This window comes from Schistocerca americana, chromosome 3 (assembly GCF_021461395.2).
Source record: "Schistocerca americana isolate TAMUIC-IGC-003095 chromosome 3, iqSchAmer2.1, whole genome shotgun sequence".
In the NCBI taxonomy this organism is placed as follows: domain Eukaryota; kingdom Metazoa; phylum Arthropoda; class Insecta; order Orthoptera; family Acrididae; genus Schistocerca; species Schistocerca americana.
The window spans coordinates 586,860,803-586,884,361 of record NC_060121.1 but is presented as its reverse complement, the minus strand read 5'-3'; the positions used below and the strand labels follow the sequence as shown (position 1 = coordinate 586,884,361).

The 23,559-nt window shown below is 39.1% G+C and overlaps 1 protein-coding gene across 1 annotated transcript in view; it reads left to right on the top strand.

The window, feature by feature from the left end:
* The window catches only part of LOC124605592 (equilibrative nucleoside transporter 4), a 201,826-nt gene that overhangs the window by 92,487 nt on the left and 85,780 nt on the right, over positions 1-23,559 (top strand). Inside the window, exon 7 of the mRNA XM_047137379.1 lies at positions 17,843-18,146. Coding sequence (XP_046993335.1) covers positions 17,843-18,146 — 304 coding nt within the window. The remainder of the gene's footprint in view (positions 1-17,842; positions 18,147-23,559) is intronic.

Below are 23,559 nucleotides of genomic sequence, written 5' to 3'. Positions count from 1 at the left end.
TTGGCAACTGCTGATTTGTTGGACTGAAGAAGACGTGTGTACTGCTGGTGTTCGACGCATCGTTCCTGTACAGTGCGCGTGGTTTGCCCTATGTAACGTTTCCCACACTCACAAGGGATTTCATAAACTCCCGCCTTTCGCAAGAGCAGATCATCCTTAACGGATCCTAACAAGGTTGCAGTCTTAGCTGGTGGGCGGAATATCACATCCACTTTATGTTTCTTCAAGATTCTAGCGATTTTAGAAGAAACATTACCCACGTATGGGAGAAAGGCTGTAGATTTCACTTCCCTTTCCACTTCATCATCCTTTTCCTGTGATTTTTCTGCAGTTTTTATTTGCAGGGCTTTCTTAATCTGCTGTTTCGAATAGCCATTTCTCGTAAAAACTGCCTCCAGGTGTACAAGCTCATCCTGCAGGCTGTCAACATCAGACACTACATGAGTCCTGTGGACCAAAGTTTTCAGAACACTCATAATTTGTGACGGATGGTGGCAGCTAGACGCCTGCAAATACAGGTCTGTGTGTGTGAGGTTACGGTATACGCAATGACCTAGGGATCCATCTTCTTTCCGGCAAACCAGCACATCCAGAAACGGTAAACAGCCATTCTTCTCTCGCTCCATAGTGAACTTGATGTGTCCGTGAATGGAATTGAGATGTTTCAAAAACTCTATCAGTTTATCCTCTCCGTGGGGCCACACTATAAAAGTGTCATCCACGTATCTCCAGAAGACCATCGGTTTTAATACTGCTGAGTTGAGGGCTTTCTCTTCAAAATCCTCCATAAACAAATTAGCCACCAGGGGAGAGAGAGGGCTCCCCATAGCGAAACCGTCAATTTGTTTGTAATATTGTTCATCGAATAAAAAATATGTGGAGGTTAATGCATGCTTAAACAAAGCTGTTATATCATCCTCAAACTTGATGCTAATGATATACAGGGAGTCAGCGAGAGGTACTTTGATGAACAACGAGAGAACGTCAAAAGTAACTAATAAATCTGTGCTATTGAGCTTCAGACCTTTCAACCTACTGATAAAATCCGACGAGTTGCGGATATGATGTTCACATTTCCCCACAAACGGTCTCAACAGAGAGGCTAAATATTTTGCCAATGAGTACGTTGGTGCACCTATATTGCTAACTATTGGTCGAAAAGTCAGCACTTTTAAAATCTGCTCCAAACATGGATTAAGATTTTCAGTTTCTTCTGAATTGGACGTTCGTAGAACTTTGTGTACCTTGGGAAGGCCATATAATCTGGGGGGCACAGAGCTGTTTCCCTTCAGTTTGTTGGCGACTTCTTTAGGCAGAGAACTGGAGTTCAGAAGCGATGCAGTTTTTCTCTCAACCCGAGATGTGGGGTCCTTGTCAATCTTACGGTATGCAGACTCATCCAGTAAGTTGTGCATCTTCTCAATATAGACGTCTCTCGGAAGCAAAACTGTGGCATTACCCTTGTCTGCAGGAAGGACCAAAGGCTGGGAATCATTCCGGAGATTAAGGAGTGCAGCTCTCTCAGCTGAGGATAAGTTGCTTTTTTGTGGACGAGATCTTGTAAGAGTTCGGCACACTTCACGTCTTCTTTCTTCGGTGGAATCACCAGGTAACTTTCGGACAGCTTCTTCAATACCTGAGATAAAAGATGTTAACGGCAGGGGCTTTGGCGTGGGAGCGAAGTTCAGACCCTTTTCTAAAACTAGTCACATTGTCCAAGTCATTATTAGTAAAATTAAAAACAGAAGATTTAAAACACACATCTTGCTGCGATTGAGTAGTCAGACGGTCGAATTTTGCCACTTGCCTTGCAGTGGAATCTTGATGAGTCCAGTCTGATTTTGCCCATGTTATGCCATCAGTCCATTCCCAAGAAATAGGTGGGAGTTTAGCTGCTATCTTCAGATGTAAATGATACAACTCTGCCGAGATGAAATCCAACTTCCTGCAAGTATATCTAATTCTCTCCTTAACCAATGCCAAGCTTCCTTTACGAGTAATCTTATTAGCTCCAACAGTCTTGATAAAATGTACCACTTTCGCAAATTTAGGTATAATATCATGGCTCCGGCACATCATATCCGCAACTCGTCGGATTTTATCAGTAGGTTGAAAGGTCTGAAGCTCAATAGCACAGATTTATTAGTTAGTTTTGATGTTGTCTCGTTGTTCACCAAAGTACCTCTGGCTGACTCCCTGTATCTCATTAGCAGCAAGTTTGAGGATGATATAACAGCTTTGTTTAAGCATGCATTAACCTCCACTTATTTTTTATTAGATGAACAATATTACGAACAAATCAACGGTGTCGCTATGGGGAGCCCTCTCTCTTCCCTGCTGGCTAATTTGTTTATGGAGGATTTTGAAGAAAAAGCCCTCAACTCAGCAGTATTAAAACCGATGGTCTTCTGGAGATACGTGGATGACACTTTTATAGTGTGGCCCCACGGAGAGGATAAACTGATAGAGTTTTTGGAACATCTCAGTTCCATTCACGGAAACATCAAGTTCACTATGGAGCGAGAGAAGAATGGCTGTTTACTGTTCCTGGATGTGCTGGTTCGCCGGAAAGAAGATGGATCCCTAGGTCATTGCGTATACCGTAAGCCCACACACACAGACCTGTATTTGCAGGCATCTAGCTGCCACCATCCGTCGCAAATTATGAGAGTTCTGAAAACTCTGGTCCACAGGGCTCATGTAGTGTCTGATGTTGACAGCCTGCAGGATGAGCTTGTACACCTGGAGGCAGTTTTTACGAGAAATGGCTATTCGAAACAGCAGATTAAGAAAGCCCTGCAAATAAAAACTGCAGAAAAATCACAGGAAAAGGATGATGAAGTGGAAAGGGAAGTGAAATCTACAGCCTTTCTCCCATACGTGGGTAATGTTTCTTCTAAAATCACTAGACTCTTGAAGAAACATAAAGTGGATGTGATATTCCGCCCACCAGCTAAGACTGCAGCCTTGTTGGGATCCGTTAAGGATGATCTGCTCTTGCAAAAGGCGGAAGTTTATGAAATCCCTTGTGAGTGTGGCAAACGTTACATAGGGCAAACCACACGCACTGTACAGGAACGATACGTCGAACACCAGCGGTACACACGTCTTCTTCAGTCCAACAAATCAGCAGTTGCCAAACATTCCATTTCTACTGGCCATGCCATGGATTATAAAGATGTTAAGATTTTAACTACTGCTTCATCTTTCTGGGACTCAGTTGTTAAGGAAGCTGTAGAAATACAACTAGCTGACAACCTGCTAAACCGTGACGAAGGATTCCATCTTGACAATGCTTGGAAACCACTTATTTCACACCTTCGTTCGGAAAGAATATCTGCATCTTCACTTCCAACAGATGTTACCAGTTTTAAAGATTAATTATTTATTTACAAGCACGGTGGATTCGCAGCAGCACTATTTTGTTTGCACTCTGTGCTTATATGTTTATCTTTGCTATATACATCTTATCTATGACTAGCGCAGTAGTGGCGACTTTGACATGTTTGACAAATGCGCTTTCAATCCTCAGCAGCTTTGTATCACATAACTCACCATATAAATAGGCAAGCGCAAACACTATGAACTCAGTCTCTGACTCGCCTTGAAGATGGCTGGGAGGTTTCTAGCCGAAATATCGCAAGAAGAATTGTCGCTGTCCCGAGCGCACGCCCGAAAGATGATGGAACATTATGTCCACCGGGAAAACTTCAAGAATCAAAGCTGATAATGTACGTGCTAGAATATGAACGACTCATTTTAACCAAATTGTGGTAAATTTAGTTAACAAAAAAAGATATCTAAGAATAAACCGGATTCAGTGAAAATGTTTATCCTTGTGATGTTGTAACATCGTCACTCATCCCCTCCCCATAAGTCGTAACAGTACTTGACATAGTGTCATCACTCACCACCATCCCCCAACCTCTAATGGCACTGTCAACTGAAATGAACATGGCATCCAGATAATGTGACTACCAGCAGAGGGGTAAACAATTCTACCTATCTGTCAAAGATTCATCATACATTTTGTCCAGTTTGCAAGTTCCAACATAATGGTTGCAGAAAGTTGGTTTAAGGTGACCTATGGAAGTAATAGTTGAGGTATCACTATCATCGACTTGAAAGCTTTCTCTAAACATTGGTAAATAACACTGCTAAAAAACTAATTACTTCCCATGAAAGAACATAATAAAGTACAAATGATGACTTACTTGGTGACAATTATTGAACTATATGAAATAAAATCATCATAACTTCTGAACAGTTTGCGTTATGACACTCAAACTGCATTTTGGCCGAGGGGCATTATGTGAGTCAGTATGTGCTATATTGTTTGCTTTACCAATGAAGCCCATATTCAAGTGAATGGATTCATCGATAAGCAAAATTGGCATATTTGGGGGACTGACAATCTCCCTTTCATGATTGAGAAGTCTCTTCACCCTCAATGGGTGACTGTGTGTTGTGCAATGTCCAGTCACAGAATAATCGGTGTGATATTCCTTGATGGCACGTGACTACCAAACGGTATGTGAAGGTTTTGGAAGATGATTTCATCTTCATTAGCCAAAGTGACCCTGATTTTGACAAGATGGAGTTTGATCCCATCGAAGCAGGAGAGCGTTTGAAGTCCTGGAGGAGCACTTTGGGGACCGCGTTCTGGCCCTGGGGTATGCAGAGGCCACTGGTATGGGCCTTGATTGGCTGCCATATTCTTTGAATCTGAACATGTGTGAATCCTTTTTGTGGGGCTGTAGTAAAGACCAGGTGTACAGCAATAACCCCAAAACCATTGCTGAGCTGAAAGCAGCCATTCAGGAGGTCATCAAAAGCATCAGTGTTCCAACACTTCAGCATCTCATTCAGAATTTCACTATTTGTCTGTGCCACATCATCACCAATCACGGCATTCATATCAAACATGTCATAACCTAAATCCAAGTATCTGTAGTGATGTTTACATGTTGTATAAAGTGTGTGCATGTTTGCAATTGATTTACTTTTTTTTTCATATAGTTCAATAATTGTCACCCTCTATTTACAACCAGTAGAAAAGTAACATAATTAATAAGTTACCACATTTAAGTTCTTAATGCAAAAATTGATGAAAAGCTATAACTACATAGTTATTTACATATCATAGAAAACATTTTGTTTATACAACTTTTATATGTGTGTGTGTGTGTGTGTGTGTGTGTGTGTGTGTGTGTGTGTAACAGACATATAACTTTTGTTCTTTTCTTTCTCTTTTTGCTGCAACTATGCTGCTTTCCAGAATGAAAATTGTTACCATTTACTCTATTATGTTCCTTACGATGTTAATTGTTACCATTGTGATTACTATGTTGCCTCCTGTTGTGATTATTACTGTGCGTGTACTGATTAGCCCAACTTAAAGCTTTACTTTCCAGAAACTTCTTAACAAACTTGATTTTCATAATATTAGCTATATTAGACTCAAAATTATCTCTGAAATGCTGCGGAAAATCTACAGGATGTAAACTACCTTCACCTGAATTTTTTTTACTGGAATGTTGCAAAACATGGTACCAACATTGTTAACAAGATTTCAATTAACTACATCATTAGACAATTCTTCAACTTTTTAGCACAAAAGAGAAACACTACTCTCTAGGGTGCTGGTAATACATTTTCTGTGAATTTCCTGTCTACTGTCTTCACCTGTTCAACAAAACTGCTTTCACCAAGTGCCAGTTTGGTGACAACATTAGTTTCCAAAGTAGAAATGCGACTATTTACATTTTTGTCTGCAGTACTTATTGACCCATGCACATTTTCAAAAACAATTTTGTTTTTCTCCCTATTTTCAGTGATCTCCTCTTTGACATTTTCGACTTCAGTGATAAATTTAAGTTCAATTTCTTTCATCTTAGACTCAACAGATTTTACTTGAATATCTAATCTGTCAATTTTTTGATTAATATCATTTATTTCAGCTGTATTTTTACCTATACAATAAAATAAAGTTCTTATTTACTGCCCGAGTTTTGTGAATTGGTCCTTACTTTCTTGTTTTCGATTTTCGAGTTTCTCATTGATTTTTGCAAACTGGTCATTACTCATTTTTATTAACTGATTCATATTATCATTGCTGCTTTATATTAACAATGACATCATGGTAGTTATGTCATTATCATAGTCTCGTTTTAATATTTTTGCAAACTGGTCATTACTCATTTTTATTAACTGATTCATATTATCATTGCTGCTTTATATTAACAATGACAGCATGGTAATTATGTCATTATCATAGTCTCGTTTTAATACAGCAGTTTGTTTTTCCTGTTTTACAGTTTGTCACTAAAGTTTTCCTGCTCTTGTTTCACTACACTACTTAAATCTCCCATGTCTGTATTACCCATTACCGTTCCAGATTCTTCAGTGACTGTCATTGTTAATGATTATATAACAAAGCACTTCACCAAAAAGAAAAAAAATGAAGAAAATATTTCCAGTACTTAACTTTGTTGCTGGATGTCGACGTTGTTAATTGTTCACCTCACTTTTTATTTTTATCCTTTACTTCTTCCTTCTTATGAACTCCTTTTTGCTGCTATTGCTAAGATTTATCTCCATAACATGTAGCAAATAAATTACTATCATATATTGATGTATTTATGAAAAATCATTGGAACATATGTCCCATAAATGAAATATAAATAATTGGTCATCGTTTTTGAGTAGTCCATAATCATCATTGTAATTACATTAAGTGTTTATGAAAGTTGACATAAACATTTTCGCGTAGCTATGTAGTAGTGAATATTTGCTTTTTATGTTTTCAGTATGGTATTAGATTAGATTAGATTTACTTTCATTCCAATTGATCCATAGTGAGTATGTCCTCCAGGGTGTAGAACATGTCAGAAAAACAATAATACATGACAAATATTTACAACTGAAACAAATAAGCTAATGTACCTTCCACAGGTCCCAAGTGGGATGATCATCATTTTTTTTAGTGAACATTATATGAAAGAATCATTTTACAAACACTAATGCAGTGAATTTAAAATAAAATAGTTTTTTTTTATTTATAAGGTAATAAACATGTAATAGAACTACTACAATACTTATTTACAATGAACACATTGCTGCACTGAAATGGTGTAGAAGTTAGATTGTGCTTACACACACACACACACACACACAAATCAGTTGGTTCTACTGAGAAATTCATCAATGGAATAGAAGGAGTTGGCCACCAATAAATCCTTTAGGCTTCTCTTAAACTGAACTTCATTGGTTGTTAAGCTTTTTCTGGCTGCTGGCAAGTTATTGAAAATGTGTGTTCCTGAATAATGCACACCTTTTTGTACAAGAGTTATGTGACTTTAAATCCTTGTGAAGATTATTCTTATTTCTTGTATTGATTCGGTGAATTGAGCTGTTGGTTTGAAAAAGTGATATATTTTTAATGAAAAATTTCATTAAGAAATAAATGTATTGGGAAGCAATAGCTGGTATCCCTAGTTCCCTAAACAGGCTTCTGCAGGATGTTCTTGAGTTCACGCCACATATAACTCTTACTGCACGTTTTGACTTGATGAATTACCCCAAAAAATAATCCCATATGACATTATGAAATGAAAGTAAGCATTGTATGCCAGCTTTATCATTTTTATATCCTCTATATCTGACACAATTCACATTGCAAATAGAAATTTGTTAAGACACTTCAGCAGTTCTGTAGTGTGCTCCTCCCAGTTGAATTTATTATCTAACTGTAATCCCAAGAATTTAACACTGTCCACTTCTTCTATCTTCTTGTCATCGTATGTTAGACATATACTCGTGGGACACCCCTTACAAGTTCTGAACTGCATGTAGTGTGTTTTCTCAAAGTTAAGTGACAAAGAATTGGGTAGGAACCAGTGATTAATTTCCACAAATATTTTATTAGCTGAACTTTCTAAGACTACACTTGATTTGCTATTGATTGCAATGTTTGTATCATCAGCAAACAAAACGAACTTGGCATCTGGTAATGTTACTGATGAAAAGTCATTGATATACTCAAGAAAAAGTAAGGGCCCTAAATTGGAACCTTGTGTGACCCCACATGTAATTAGTTCCCAGTTGGATGTTGCCTGATAGCTTAATACATGTCTCTTTCCTAATAACACCCTTTGTTCCTACCAGAGATATAAGATTTGAACTATTTTGCAGCATTTCCTGTTATGCCATAATATTCTAATTTACTTAAAAGGATATTGTGATTTACACAGTCAAATGCCTTTGACAAATCACAAAATATACCAGTTGCCTGCAATTTTTTGTCTAATGAATTAAGCACATTTTTCACTGTAAGTGAAGATAGCCCTCTCAATATCAGAACCCTTTAGATATCTGAACTGCGACTTTGACAGTATGTTATTTGAGATAAGATGGTTATAAAGCCGACTGTACATTACTTTCTCTAAAATTTTTGAGAATGCTGGCAACAGTGAAATTGGACAGAAATTTGATGCTATTTCTTTATCTCCCTTCTTAAACAGTAGCTTAACTTCAGCATAATTCAACCATTCAGGAAATATTCCACTGATAAATGACTGGTTACACAGATAGTTTAATATGTTACTTAACTCAGAATCACATTTTTTAATTAACTTTGTTGATATTTCATCATAACCACTAGATGTTTTTGATTTTAAAGATTTTATGATGGACATTATTTCTGCTGGGTTAGTGAGGGTCAAATTCATATTATGGAAGTTACTTGAAATGTCTGGTCTGAGGTATTCCATAGCAGCATCTACAGAACCTTACAACCCCATCTCTTCATTAACAGCTATAAAATGTTTGTTAAAAACTTCTACAACACTATACACATCTGTCACCAATGTATCGTTTACTCTTAATGCTATTTGTCCCTCTTCATGTCTGGTTCTACCAGTCTCCTTCTTCACTATATCCCATATTGTCTTTATTTTGTTATCTGATATGACTGTCTTTTCCTTGTAATATATTTGCTTTGACGTCTGTAATACAGTCTTTAATATTTTGCAGTATTTCTTGTAATGTGCTATAGCATCAACATCGGAACTGTTTCGCATTGACAGATACAGTTTTCTTTTTGTTTTACAAGATACCCCTATTCCTTGAGTAATCCATGGCTTCTTTGTAGACTTTGCTCTAACCTTGGTTAGTTTTGAGGGAAAACAGTGTTCAAATAAGGTAAGCACTTTATTAGCAAAAGTGTCATATTTTTCATTCATGCCATGAACACTGTAAACATTAGTCCAGTGAATGTCTCTGAGGAGTGTCCTAAAATAATTAATATTTCGCTTATTGATTACCCTCTTGAGCTCAGATTTAACAGATTTTATATCCTGTTCAGTATTAACATTTAACAGAAGGAACTGCATGTCATGGTCTGAGAGGCCATTGACTATTGGTTTTGTAATATAATTTTGTTCATTGGACTTTTCTATAAAGATATTATCAATGGCTGTTTGTGAGCAATTGGCTACCCTAATGGGGAACTTTATAGTGGGAATTAAGTTGAATGAATGTGTTACTAACTCAAATAAGTTCTTATTGGGAGAGTCTTTAAGGAAATCTACATTGAAATCACCAGCAACCACTATTTCTTTGTTTTTGGTTGTTAAATGGGCCAGTACAGCTTCAAGGTGGTTTATGAACAGATTAAAGTTACCTACAGGTGCTCGATATACACTTAATATTATGAAGGTTATTTCATATGATCCAGGAATGGTTAGTACACTTATCTCACCATAACCTGTTTTATTACAATATTACCAGAAAAGGAACTGAAAGTTGCTTCACAAGTCACAGACATGCAATGTGTGCACAAAAGAATATATGTAAAACTTGAAGCACATCTGCACCCACACATAATTAAAATAATTTATGAGAGATTATGTTCACAAGATTTGTAACAGCATATTATTTGATATTCAGCTGTGACTGATCCAAGATTTTGCTTTGGAAAGGGGTTTGACCCAGCTGAGGGTAGGCTTTATCAAGGTAAACACTAAAACACCAAATGAGCGCACACACACAATTTTATTTTGCTCATTTACCGCATAGCATCTCTCCTCTGATAACTTTTCCAAAATTCTTCAATTACTTCAACAGGTTGTAGGCTGTCAGCTATATCTGGGCGGATATATATGGCAGCCAAACTATTCAATCTATCTTCCATCATTGTCAGTTTCACTAGATTATGTAAAGAGAAGCTGCACTTCTTACTACTGGTAATGTAGCAAGAATCTGTAAAGTAATTTTCAAATTTGGGAAAAATTTATTTGTCTCGTGATGCTCTTCTGATGCTGTTTGGGGTGAGATGTTCCCTGTCTGTCCAAAGCTCCTGCCTTGGCGTTATTCCCTCCAATAACAAGAGAGGATGAGGCATGTAGCTGCTGTTAACATGTGCAGCTGCCACTACTGAGTTTAGATTTCTGTTTTTACTATGGCACTTGGTATAATGGTGAAAAGCTCAAGAATTAAAGAGTGCTCTGCTTGGAAAAAGCAGGTTCTCAACTGCCCAAATACAGTATCGCTGAAAAGGAATCCATTTGCCTGCCCGGCCAGCTGCACAGTGTAATGCACTGCTTCCCAAGTGGGAAGGCATGCTGGTCCCCAGCACAAATCCACCCGGCAGATTAGTGTCGAGGTTTGGTGTGCAGGCCAGCCTATGGGTGGCTTTTAAGGCAGTTTTCCATCTACCTCGGCTGTTTCCCTTTATTCCGGCTCAGTTACACTATGTCGGCGATTGCTGTCCAAACACCATTTCCACATAAGCGTACACCATAATTATTCTACCATGCAAACATTTGGGATTACACTCATTTGGTATGAGTTCCCGGGTGGGGGCCACTGTGGGCCGAACTGCACAATAACCCTGGGTTCGGTCTAGGGTAGCGGTGGGGTGGGTGGATTGCTGTGGCCTGTTATGGGGTTGTGAACCATTGAGGGCTACGGCAGGATGAAGCCTCTCCGTCGTTTCTAGGTAATACATACATACAAGGAATACATTCAATCTAAAAGTTACATATGTACTAAGGTACATGACCAGAACTCCGAACTTGGTCTTGTAGCACAAATTGTTCTTATTCATGAGTGTTTTAACCCATTAGAAGATTATTGAGAAATTTTTGAAATTAACTTTGGCACGTGCATGAAAAAAGGTCGTTTGAAAAGAATTCAAAACCAAACAAACCTAATGATTAATGTTATATTACATAATTTACATTAAATATTATTTCACTCTGCCCCTTGTAGGACAGGCAGAGAGAGGATCAAGTGCTCAGGGCACAGTACATGGCCACCTGCACCAGACTGACCAAAAGGTCAGCATAACTCAGCTGAATAAATAGTCAGAAACTCTACCAATCATGTTGATATAATCTCATTCAAATATACACATTATAATCAGAAGGCTGCATCTCATCGACTTTGAGTTAACAGTGATAATTTGCTGAAATTGTTTCCAGGTCATATTGGTTTGTTTTTGCCTGATCTGCCCTCTCCTTTCTCCCCTTTCAGTTAAAAAAACAGAGATCTTGGGTATGTCATTCTGTAGTGTTTGATTGCCCAAACCATACATCGTAGGCCTGAGTGTACAGCTGTATGCCCTCACTAACAGCATGCTTGCATGTCGAGCAAGCGCACACAGTCCTGGCGCAGGCATACAGGTGGCAGTGGAGTGAGGGGTAGGTATGACTGAATCTTGAATAAGTGTGCACATAAATTAAAAAATTGTCACATAAACACTTTCTGATAGAAATTTAAAATTTGAAAACATACTGTAGCTACTTCAAGTGGATTAACTAAGGATAAATGATAAAATTATTACTGTAGGTAGTATAACACTAAGAAAGTAGGATAATACCTGGTTTGAAATTTGTCAGCAATGGACCGAGGGGGGGGGGGGGCTTGAGTGCCTTAGCCCTCCCCCCCTCCAGATCTGCTTCTCATATTCAATCTCAATTAGCAGAGATGTGTCATAGATCCAAACATTTACTGCAGGAGGACAATGGTTACCTTGTTCACAGCCTCTGCACAATCAAAATACCTTTTCCAATTAGACTGCATCCAACTTACAGTTTTGTGAATTCTGATGTTACAATAAACTTGTAAATGCACTAACTTACTGATCTTTTTGTAAAACTAAATATAGCACAAATCTTTGTTCTAAGTGTTGTTGTGATTCATTTTCACACTGTAACAAGTATTTTCTCCTAGGTACTGAGATTGGTATAGCTGTACATATATAAAATTAAACTTCTGTAACAATAAAATTGTTGTTGTTGTTGTGGTCTTCAGTCCTGAGACTGGTTTGAGCCAGCTCTCCATGCTACTCTATCCTGTGCAAGCTTCTTCATCTCCCAGTACCTACTGCAACCTACATCCTTCTGAATCTGCTTAGTGTATTGATCTCTTGGTCTCCCTCTACGATTTTTACCCTCCACGCTGCCCTCCAATGCTAAATTTGTGATCCCTTGATGCCTCAAAACATGTCCTACCAACCGATCCCTTCTTCTAGTCAAGTTGTGCTACAAACTCCTCTTCTCCCCAATCCTATTCAATACCTCCTCATTAGTTACGTGATCTACCCACCTTATCTTCAGGATTCTTCTGTAGCACCACATTTCGAAAGCTTCTATTCTCTTCTTGTCCAAACTGGTTATCGTCCATGTTTCACTTCCATACATGGCTACACTCCATACAAATACTTTCAGAAACGACTTCCTGACACTTAAATCTATACTCGATGTTAACAAATTTCTCTTCTTCAGAAACGATTTCCTTGCCATTGCCAGTCTACATTTTATATCCTCTCTACTTCGACCATCATCAGTTATTTTACTCCCCAAATAGCAAAACTCCCTTACTACTTTAAGTGTCTCATTTCCTAATCTAATCCCCTCAGCATCACCCGATTTAATTTGACTACATTCCATTATCCTCGTTTTGCTTTTGTTGATGTTCATCTTATATCCTCCTTTCAAGACACCGTCCATTCCGTTCAACTGCTCTTCCAAGTCCTTTGCTGTCTCTGACAGAATTACAATGTCATTGGCGAACCTCAAAGTTTTTGTTTCTTCTCCATGGATTTTAATACCTACTCCGAATTTTTCTTTTGTTTCCTTTAGTGCTTGCTCAATATACAGATTGAATAACATCGTGGAGAGGCTACAACCCTGTCTCACTCCTTTCCCAACCACTGCTTCCCTTTCATGCCCCTCGACTCTTATAACTGCCATCTGGTTTCTGTACAAATTGTAAATAGCCTTTCGCTCCCTGTATTTTACCCTGCCACCTTCAGAATTTGAAAGAGAGTATTCCAGTTAACGTTGTCAAATGCTTTCTCTAAGTCTACAAATGCTAGAAATGTAGGTTTGCCTTTTCTTAATCTTTCTTCTAAGATAAGTCGTAAGGTTAGTATTGCCTCACGTGTTCCAACATTTCTACGGAATCCAAACTGATCTTCCCCGAGGTCCGCTTCTACCAGTTTTTCCATTCGTCTGTAAAGAATTCGTGTTAGTATTTTGCAGCTGTGACTTATTAAACTGATAGTTCGGTAATTTTCACATCTGTAAACACCTGCTTTCTTTGGGATTGGAATTATTATATTCTTCTTGAAGTCTGTGGGTATTTCGCCTGTCTCATACATCTTGCTCACCAGATGGTAGAATTTTGTCATGACTGGCTCTCCCAAGGCCATCAGTAGTTCTAATGGAATGTTGTCTACTCCGGTGGCCTTGTTTCGACTCAGGTCCTTCAGTGCTCTGTCAAACTCTTCACGCAGTATCTTATCTCCCATTTCATCTTCATCTACATCCTCTTTCATTTCCATAATATTGTCCTCAAGTACATCGCCCTTGTATAAACCCTCTATATACTCCTTCCACCTTTCTGCCTTCCCTTCTTTGCTTAGAACTGGGTTGCCATCTGAGCTCTTGATATTCATACAAGTGGTTCTCTTCTCTCCAAAGGTCTCTTTAATTTTCCTGTAGGCAGTATCTATCTTACCCCTAGTGAGACAAGCCTCTACATCCTTACATTTGTCCTCTAGCCATCCCTGCTTAGCCATTTTGCACTTCCTGTCGATCTCATTTTTGAGACGTTCGTATTCCTTTTTGCCTGCTTCATTTACTGCATTTTTATATTTTCTCCTTTCATCAATTAAATTCAATATTTCTTCTGTTACCCAAGCATTTCTATTAGCCCTCTTCTTTTTACCTACTTGATCCTCTGCTGCCTTCACTACTTCATCCCTCAGAGCTACCCATTCTTCTTCTACTGTATTTCTTTCCCCCATTCCTGTCAATTGTTCCCTTATGCTCTCCCTGAAACTCTCTACAACCTCTGGTTCCTTCAGTTTATCCAGGTCCCATCTCCTTAAATTCCCGCCTTTTTGCAGTTTCTTCAGTTTCAATCTGCAGTTCATAACCAATAGATTGTGGTCAGAATCCACATCTGCCCCTGGAAATGTCTTACAATTTAAAACCTGGTTCCTAAATCTCTGTCTTACCATTATGTAATCTATCTGATACCTTTTGGTATCTCCAGGATTCTTCCAGGTATACAACCTTCTTTCATGATTCTTGAACCAAGTGTTAGCTATGATTAAGTTATGCTCTGTGCAAAATTCTACAAGGCGGCTTCCTCTTTCATTTCTTCCCCCCAATCCATATTCACCTACTCTGTTTCCTTCTCTCCCTTTTCCTACTGATGAATTCCAGTCACCCATGACTATTAAATTTTCGTCTCCCTTCACTACCTGAATAACTTCTTTTATCTCGTCATACATTTCATCAATTTCTTCATCATCTGCAGAGCTAGTTAGCATATAAACTTGTACTACTGTAGTAGCCATGGCCTTTGTGTCTATCTTGGCCACAATAATGCTTTCACTGTGCTGTTTGTAGTAGCTAACCCGCACTCCTATTTTTTTATTCATTATTAAACCTACTCCTGCATTACCCCTATATGATTTTGTATTTATAACCCTGTAATCACCTGACCAAAAGTCTTGTTCCTCCTGCCACCGAACTTCACTAATTCCCACTATATCTAACTTTAACCTATCCATTTCCCTTTTTAAATTTTCTAACCTACCTGCCTGATTAAGGGATCTGACATTCCACGCTCCGATCCGTAGAATGCCAGTTTTCTTTCTCCTGATAACGATGTCCTCTTGAGTAGTCCCCGCCCGGAGATCCGAATGGGGGACTATTTTACCTCCGGAATATTTTACCCAAGAGGACGCCATCATCATTTAATCATACAGTAAAGCTGCATGTCCTCGGGAAAAATTACAGCTGTAGTTTCCCCTTGCTTTCAGCCGTTCGCAGCACCAGCACAGCAAGGCCGTTTTGGTTAATGTTACAAGGTCAGATCAGTCAATCATCCAGACTGTTGCCCCTGCAACTACTGAAAAGGCTGCTGCCCCTCTTCAGGAACCACACGTTTGTCTGGCCTCTCAACAGATACCCCTCCGTTGTGGTTGCACCTACGGTACGACCATCTGTATCGCTGGGGCACGCAAGCCTCCCCACCATCGGCAAGGTCCATGGTTCATGGGGGGGGAGGAATAAAATTGTATACAGCAGTATCTGAACTATTATATTAACAAAACAGATCAGAGATCAGCAATTCATTGCCCGTAGAGCTTAAAAAAACCATAGGGTGAACATTTTTTAGTAGATCTTTGAATCTTGTTTTACACTAAAACGAATGAGGGTACAACTAGATGCAAGCAGGGAAATGGATAAATCAGACATGAGAATACAGTAGCTTGTTCCAAGGAAGAAAAAACTGTACGTATTTCAAAGGACAAGCAGTAATTATGGGTTGGAACATCATTAATGCCACTTTGTTAAACTACCTGTTTCTCAACACCAGATAATATAATACAAAAATTACATTTTAAGAACAAAACAAATTTTCTGCATTATTAAACACAATTAAATAAAACCAATGACAAAAATTTGATTGTGTGTCCAGATCACTGCTGCTGCTCACAATGGCAGCAAACATTTAACTTAATGTAAATAAACAAACAAATGTAGACACTTATATATACTCATGCAGACACTGTTTGCACAGAGAGAGATCTTAGTTTAAAAAATAGAGCACTTAAGAACATTTTAAAAATCCCCGTGTTGTTAAAAAAAGATCAAATTTTCTATTTGTGATGGCAGTTGTAGTAAGTCTGGTGATGATGTGAAAGGACTTCCTTTAAGTGATCCTTGTAAACAGACAATTCACAGGTACCTTGACTTCTTCCTCATCCATGGAGGTACTCTTTCCTGATGGGCTCCATGGAATGTGAAGACTGGACCATTCAGTCAGTATCTCTGTTGCGGAAATTTAGTATAATCCAAATTTTGCTGCTTTACTGTCTCTATCTACTACCTCTGCCTGTAATTCTCCAAGGAACCATACATAGGCAGGATAAACATAATGTGTATGAGTATCATGTTTCTCCCTTCTTAAACCATTTGCAGATCATGCATTGGAAGAATAACTGTTCTTACACTGCCACGCAAATATGAATTCTTGTAATTTGAGAATCATTATGTAAGAGGTATGCGAGCAGAAACAGTGTTTCTTGAGTCAAGTATTTTCAGCATTATTGTAGTAAATCTTAATGTGATGCTCATTATCTTTCCTGTCGTATCTGCCAATGAAAGTTGTTGACCATTTCTGTGATGATGCACTGACTAAACAAACCAGCATTTAACTGAACAGAGTAGTAACTATACCAACATTTGAATGGGAACTTTGAGTATTTTTTAAATACACATCACTATCAAAGTAGATATTCATTTTATGCTTTATTATTTTCACTGTTAAAATCAACGGTGATCGGTTTTCATATAGTACACTTCACACCTGTAACACAACAGCTCAGTAAACAGCTCTGCAAGACAGAGATTACTACTAAAGCATCGTGCATGAGTAAATGTTTTAGTAGTAATCTCTGTCTTGCATATTACCCTGCCTTCCACCTTTAAGCTCTCAGGTTTTCAAATCTCGTCGGTGCAGTCCCCAACAACCAGTCTTTCCTTCTCGTCCTGCCAGGTAAGTCTCCCCTGACCCAGGGTTCTGGTCGACTTTTCTGAACTGTACTGCTTTCCCTAAGCCTCTCCAGTCCTTTTCCTTCACCCCTCTTCCTTCCGCTTCAACTCTTCTGCCAGAAGAAGGAGCCACTGGCTCCGAAAACTTGTAAAAGTTAACTCCTTTTGTGTGTGTGTGTTCCCCAGGTGCCACTTGTTGGATAGATTTTTTTATCTAACCATTTACATTACATTATATATCAATAACTGTTTATTTTCATTGGACTATAAGGATGCATAAAATCTCTCTTCATGATGATTTTCCCCTCTGCTATTAGTGGTTAGCAATCATGACAAGAATTTTTAGCTTGTGAGTAGTACCAGATATGTTCTATGTTTTTGGAATGAGGGTTATTTACAGTGGATTCCAAATGTGGATTTCTACACACTTTCACAGTTTGAAGCTTTCATTGCAGTCAGTTTTGCAAAGATGGCGCTTTGTACCAATGGAGCACTAATATTAACAAAACAGTTGCATAAATTACTTTTTAAGATGATCATTTTAATAGTTCATACATTTTTGCTAGAGGCTGATGTACTATTTTACCTGTTTTATGGCCTGCAGTTGTTTCATATAAAAGTAAAAACTCTCAATATTTCAACGTATATTATGTGAGCATTGCATGCAGTATAATTTGGTAATCGCTTATGAAGACTTGCATATAAAAATCATGCAGAAACCTCAGTAAATTACAGTTCTATTGTTAATTTATTTAAATTTTCAGATGGACACTTTGGATCAAAATGACACTGCTACAAAAAGTCAGTATGGTGTTCTGAAGCTGCAGCAGAGTCCATTAGCCACAGATTCGGGCACAAGCAGCTCAGACAACAACCTAGGTGTAGGAGGCTCTGGCAGTGGAGCTTTCAGTTTCTGCAATCCTGTGTATGAACCCACAGGCACTGGAGTGGGAGCTACAGCAGCTGTTGGAGGCACCACTACATATAAAGTTGAAGATGTTGTAGTACGCATGCGTTCCACTTACAGTAGCCACCCATCAACTGGGAAGGCATGGGGAGGTTTAAAGAGTAAGAATAACACTTCTCTGATGTTAATGACATTCATGAAATATTGTTTTCATCAATTATCCATATGTTTAACTATCTTGAGGTACTTCTTGTTATTTCCTAACTTTTTTTAACCCTGTGTTGTTGACAGTCCTGAGGAACTGGCAAAAATGTGTAAGATGAAATGAAATAATGTGTAAGAGGTTTCAAATAATGCTGGATGGAATACACATTAAGTGAATGGAGAGGTTATTCAGCATTTCTCTTTCCTTTCTGTCACTGTCACGAGATGATCTACCATTACAAGTAGCTTCAGAATATGGTAGTTACAGCTTGAATAATCTCTAATTCACAGTGAAATGAAATTTTTCTCTAATGTGGGAGTTTAGTACCAAGTGTGCTGGTTGAGACACTGTGAGAACACAGCCCAGGTAAACAATTTGTAACAGTTTAATTGAAAAGCACATAAACCAAAATACCCCTCTTCTGGAGCAAAGGTAATCACTAAAAGTTTGTGAAGTACTGAATTTATAAAAGTCCAACTTAAGCTGAAGGGTGTAATGATAAAACAGTGAAAGTTAATATTCAGTTAGTAGTAGAACAAAATAACATAGTGAAGGTGCTCCAATGCAGAGGCCAAGTTCCAGCAGTGGTGAAGGTAGACGCTGGTGACTTCATAGGTCAGCAGTAGCTGGTGGGACATGGCATGTACATAGTGAAGGTTCCAATCCACTTACAACCTACGTCCTCAGTTATTTGCTGGATGTATTGCAATCTCTTGTCTTCCTCTACAGTTTTTGCCCTCTACTACAGCTCCCTCGAGTACTATGAAAGTCATTCCCTGATGTCTTAACAGATGTCCTATCATCCTGTCCCTTCTCTCTGTCAGTGTTTTCCACATATTCCTTTCCTCTCCGATTCTGCACAGAACCTCTTCATTCTGTCTACCTATTTTTCAACAGTCATCTGTAGCACCACATCTCAAATGCTTCGACTCTCTTCTGTTCCAGATTTCCCACAGTCCACATTTCTGCACCATACAATTCTGTGCTCTGAAGGTACATACTCAGAAATTTCTTCCTCAAATTAAGGCCAATGTTTGATACTAGTAGACTACTCTTTGCCAGTGCTAGTCTGCTGGTTATTTTGCTGCCTAGGTAGCAGAATTCGTTAACTTCATCTGCTTCAGGACCATTAATCCTGATGTTAAGTTTCTCACCATTCTCATTTATGCTACTTCTCATTATTTTTGTCTTTTGTTGATTTACTGTCAATCCATATTCTATACACATTAGACTGTTCATTCCATTCAGCACATCATGCAATTCTTCTTCACTTTCACTCAGGATAGCAATGTCATTAGCATATTGTATCATTGATATACCTGCACCTTGAATTTTAAGTCCACTACTGTACCTTTCATTTATATCTATTATTGCTTCTTCAATGTACAGATTGAACAGTAGGGGTGAAAGCCGGCATCCCTGTCTTCCACCCTTTTTAATCCAAGCGCTTCATTCTTGGTTGTCCACTCTTATTATTCCCTCTTGGCTCTTGTACAATTTCTACATTATCCATCTCTCACTATAGCTTATTCCTATTTTTCTCAGAATTTCAAACATCTTGCACCATTTTACATTGTCGAACGCTTTTGCTAGGTCTACAGATCCTATGAATTTGTCTTGATTTTTCTTTAGTCCTGCTACCATTAACAACCGCAATGTCAGAATTGCCTCTCTGGTGCCTTTCCCTTTCCTAAAACCAAACTGATCATCATCTAATGCATCCTAAATTTTCTTTTCCATTCTTCTGTATATTATTCTTGTCAGTAACTTGGATGCATGAGTTGTTAAGCTGATTGTGCAATAATTCTTGCATTGTTAGCTCATGCATTCCTCTGAATTGTGTGGATGTTATTTTTCCAAAAGTCAGATAGTATGTCGCCAGCCTCATACAGTCTACACACCAACATGAATAGTCATTCCGTTGCTATTTCCTCCAATGATTTTAGAAAATCTGATGGAATGTTTTCTATCCCTTCTGCCTTGTTTGATCTTACATCCTCCAAATCTCTCTTAAATTCTGATTCTATAGCAGGATCCCCCCTCTATTCTAAATGTATTTTGTTTCTTCTTCTATCACATCAGACAGCTATTCCCCCTGATAGAGGCCTTCAGTTTACTCTTTCCACCTATCTGCTCTCTCCCCTGCATTTAACAGTGGAATTCCTGTTGCCCTTGCTTTTAATTTCACCGAAGGTTATTTTGACTTTTGCATATGCTGAGTCTGTCCTTCTGACAATCATTTCGTTTTCGATTTCTTTGTATTTTTCATGCAGCCATTTCATCTTTGGTTCCCTGCACTTTCTGTTTATTTCATTCTTCAGTGACTTATAATTCTGTATTCCAGAATTACCCTGAACACTTTTGTACTTCCTGCTTTCATTGATCAACTGAAGTATTTCTTCTGTTACCCTTGGTATCTTTGCAATTACCTTCTTTGTACCTATGTTTTTCTTTCCAACTTCTGTGATTGCCCCTTTTAGAGATGACCATTCCTCTTCAGCTGTACTGCGTACTGAGCTATTCCTTATTGCTGTAGCTATAGCCTTAGAGAACTTCAAGTGTATCTCATCATTCCTTAGTACCTCTGTATCCCACATCTTTGTGTATTGATTCTTCCTGACGAATCTCTTAAACTTCAGCCTACTTTTCATCACTACTACATTGTAATCTGAGTCTATATCTGCTCCTGGGTATGCCTTATAATCCAGTATCTGATTTCGGAATTTCTATCTGACTATGATGTAGTCTAACTGAAATCTTCCCTTATCACCATGGCTTTTCCCAATATACCTCCTTCTCTTGTGATTCTTGAACAGAGTATTTACTATTACTAGCTGAAATTTATTACAGAACTCAATTAGTCTTTCTCCTCTCTCATTCCTTGTCCCAAGCACATATTCTCCTGTAACCTTTTCTTCTGTTCCTTCCCTTACAGCTGCATTCCAGTCCCCCATGACTAATAGATTTTTCATCTCCCTTTATGTACTGTGTTACCCTTTCAATATCCTCATATACTTTCTCTAGCTCTTCTTCTGCAGCTTCCGACATTGGCATGTATACCTTAACTATCGTTGTCCGTGTTGGTTCCTGAACTATCATTGTGTGTTGGTTTGCTACCGATTCTGACAAGAACAATCATATCACTGAACTGTTCACACTAACACACTCTCTGCAGTACCTTCCTATTCATAATGAATCCTACTCATATTATACCATCATCTGCTGCTGCTGATATTACCCTGTTCTCATCTGACCAGAAATCCTTGTCTTCTTTCTGCTTCACTTCACTGGCCTGTACTATATCTAGGTTGAGCCTTTGCAGTTCCGTTTTCAAATTTTTCTAGCTTCCCTACCATGTTCAAACTTCTGACATTCCATGCCCTGACTCATAGAACGTTATACTTTCATTGGTTATTCGTTCATTATCTTGTGATCACCTTGCCCTTGGCAATGCACGCCCTTTGTCCGCAGCTCATGGTCATGCGGTAGCGTTCTCGCTTCCCGCGCCCGGGTTCCCGGGTTCGATTCCCGGCGGGGTCAGGGATTTTCTCTGCCTCGTGATGACTGGGTGTTGTGTGATGTCCTTAGGTTAGTTAGGTTTAAGTAGTTCTAAGTTCTAGGGGACTGATGACCATAGATGTTAAGTCCCATAGTGTTCAGAGCCATTTGAACCAATGCACTCCCAGAGATCTGAAAGGGGGACGACTCTGGAATCTTTTGCCAATGGAGAGATCATCATGACACTTCTTGAATTACAGGCCATATGTCCTGTGGATAAATGTTACATGTCTTTAATCCAGTGGTTTTATGCCATCATAAATATCCAGACTGTATAAAAGTACTAGAGTAACTCATTACAATCACCAGGCCTGTGCCAACCATTGTGGCCGAGTGGTTCTAGGCGCTTCAGTCCAGAATCGCATTGCTGCTACGGTCACAGGTTCGAATCCTGCCTCGGGCGTGGATGTTTGTGATGTCCTTAGGTTAGTTGGGTTTAAGTAGTTCTAAGTCTAGGGGACTGATGACCTCAGATGTTAAGTCCCATAGTGCTTAGAGCTATTTGAACCATTTGAATGAGGCCTGTGGTGGCAACCAGGTCTGTAAAGCCAGTGACCTCTGCCATCTGCTGATGTAACAGCTTTGAGGATAGACCACTCATTATCCTGAGAAGGGTTGTCAGTCTGTAGGTCATACAGCCCATACACAGCATCACTGAGAAACCTGGTGCTTCTTTGTTGGTCTGCTGCAACTGATGAGCTCAGCAGGCTGAGGTCAATGTCCATCAGAGTTGGTGTCCAGTGCGGGATCAGGCTGACCTTGCCAGAAGCCAGAGAGAGTGTGGACCCTGTGGCTGCCGCAGTTATGCTGCATTGTCGAAAGTTCCAGGAGGAGGGACCTCCAGCTGTGGAACAAAAATTCATGCAAATCCACTGGTATGAGGCATTGTGGCATTGCTGTTTTCCTTCGGCACATATGGTTGACAGACATGTGGCAGATGGAGCCATTGTGTTGTTATACTTCCACCATGGCGTATCCCAATAAAATGGTTACTACTGCTGGGGCCTATTGGTGGCAATTTTTGGAGAAAACCAATGTCCAGAAATCATCTTTGACAGAACAATGATGATATTGAGACAGTGAATGGGAAATGGGGTCCTTGTAGGGTGGAGGATAGTGAATTTGGACTGTTGCTGTCTTCCGTGGAATTTTTCAGTGGTGCTCATGCCAGTTTGATTGGTGGAGCAGTAAGACACCAAAAACAGTGAGACGGCTTCATCTGAGAATCATAATGGCAGTGTAACTTTGCTAATTGTGGCTTGAATGTGCGAGCAAAGCATTCTGATAATCCACTGGATGTGGTATGAAAAGTCACTGTGTGCACTAGAGCAATGCCATTGAAAGAACAAAAAGGAGGTAAATTCGGAAGATGTGAAATGATGCCCATTGTGGGGAAACTACAGTTTCTGGCAGTCCTATACAGAAAGTCCTTGCCAGAGCCTGGATAGTCAGTCTTGAGGATGTTGAAAACATCCGAGAATCATAGAGGACTCCAGTTCATGCATCAACAACAATAAACCAAGAATAGCCAAAGAAGGGGCCTGAAAAGTCCAAATGGAATCACAATCAGGATGCTGAAGCATCCATCCATGGGAAGCATCTGGGAGTGGGTGCTGCCTGTTTGGTTTCACAAGTTTCACATGCTGCCACCTTGCTATCAGTATCTGCACCAGTCTCTCAGCAATACACATGTTGGTGGGGCAGCCTCTTTATGAGCACAGCTTCCCAGTGGCACTGATGGAATCACGATGCAAGTGTGACAATTTCCTCCATGCAATAAAAGGACTCCATTGAGGGTGGAGATCTTGTGA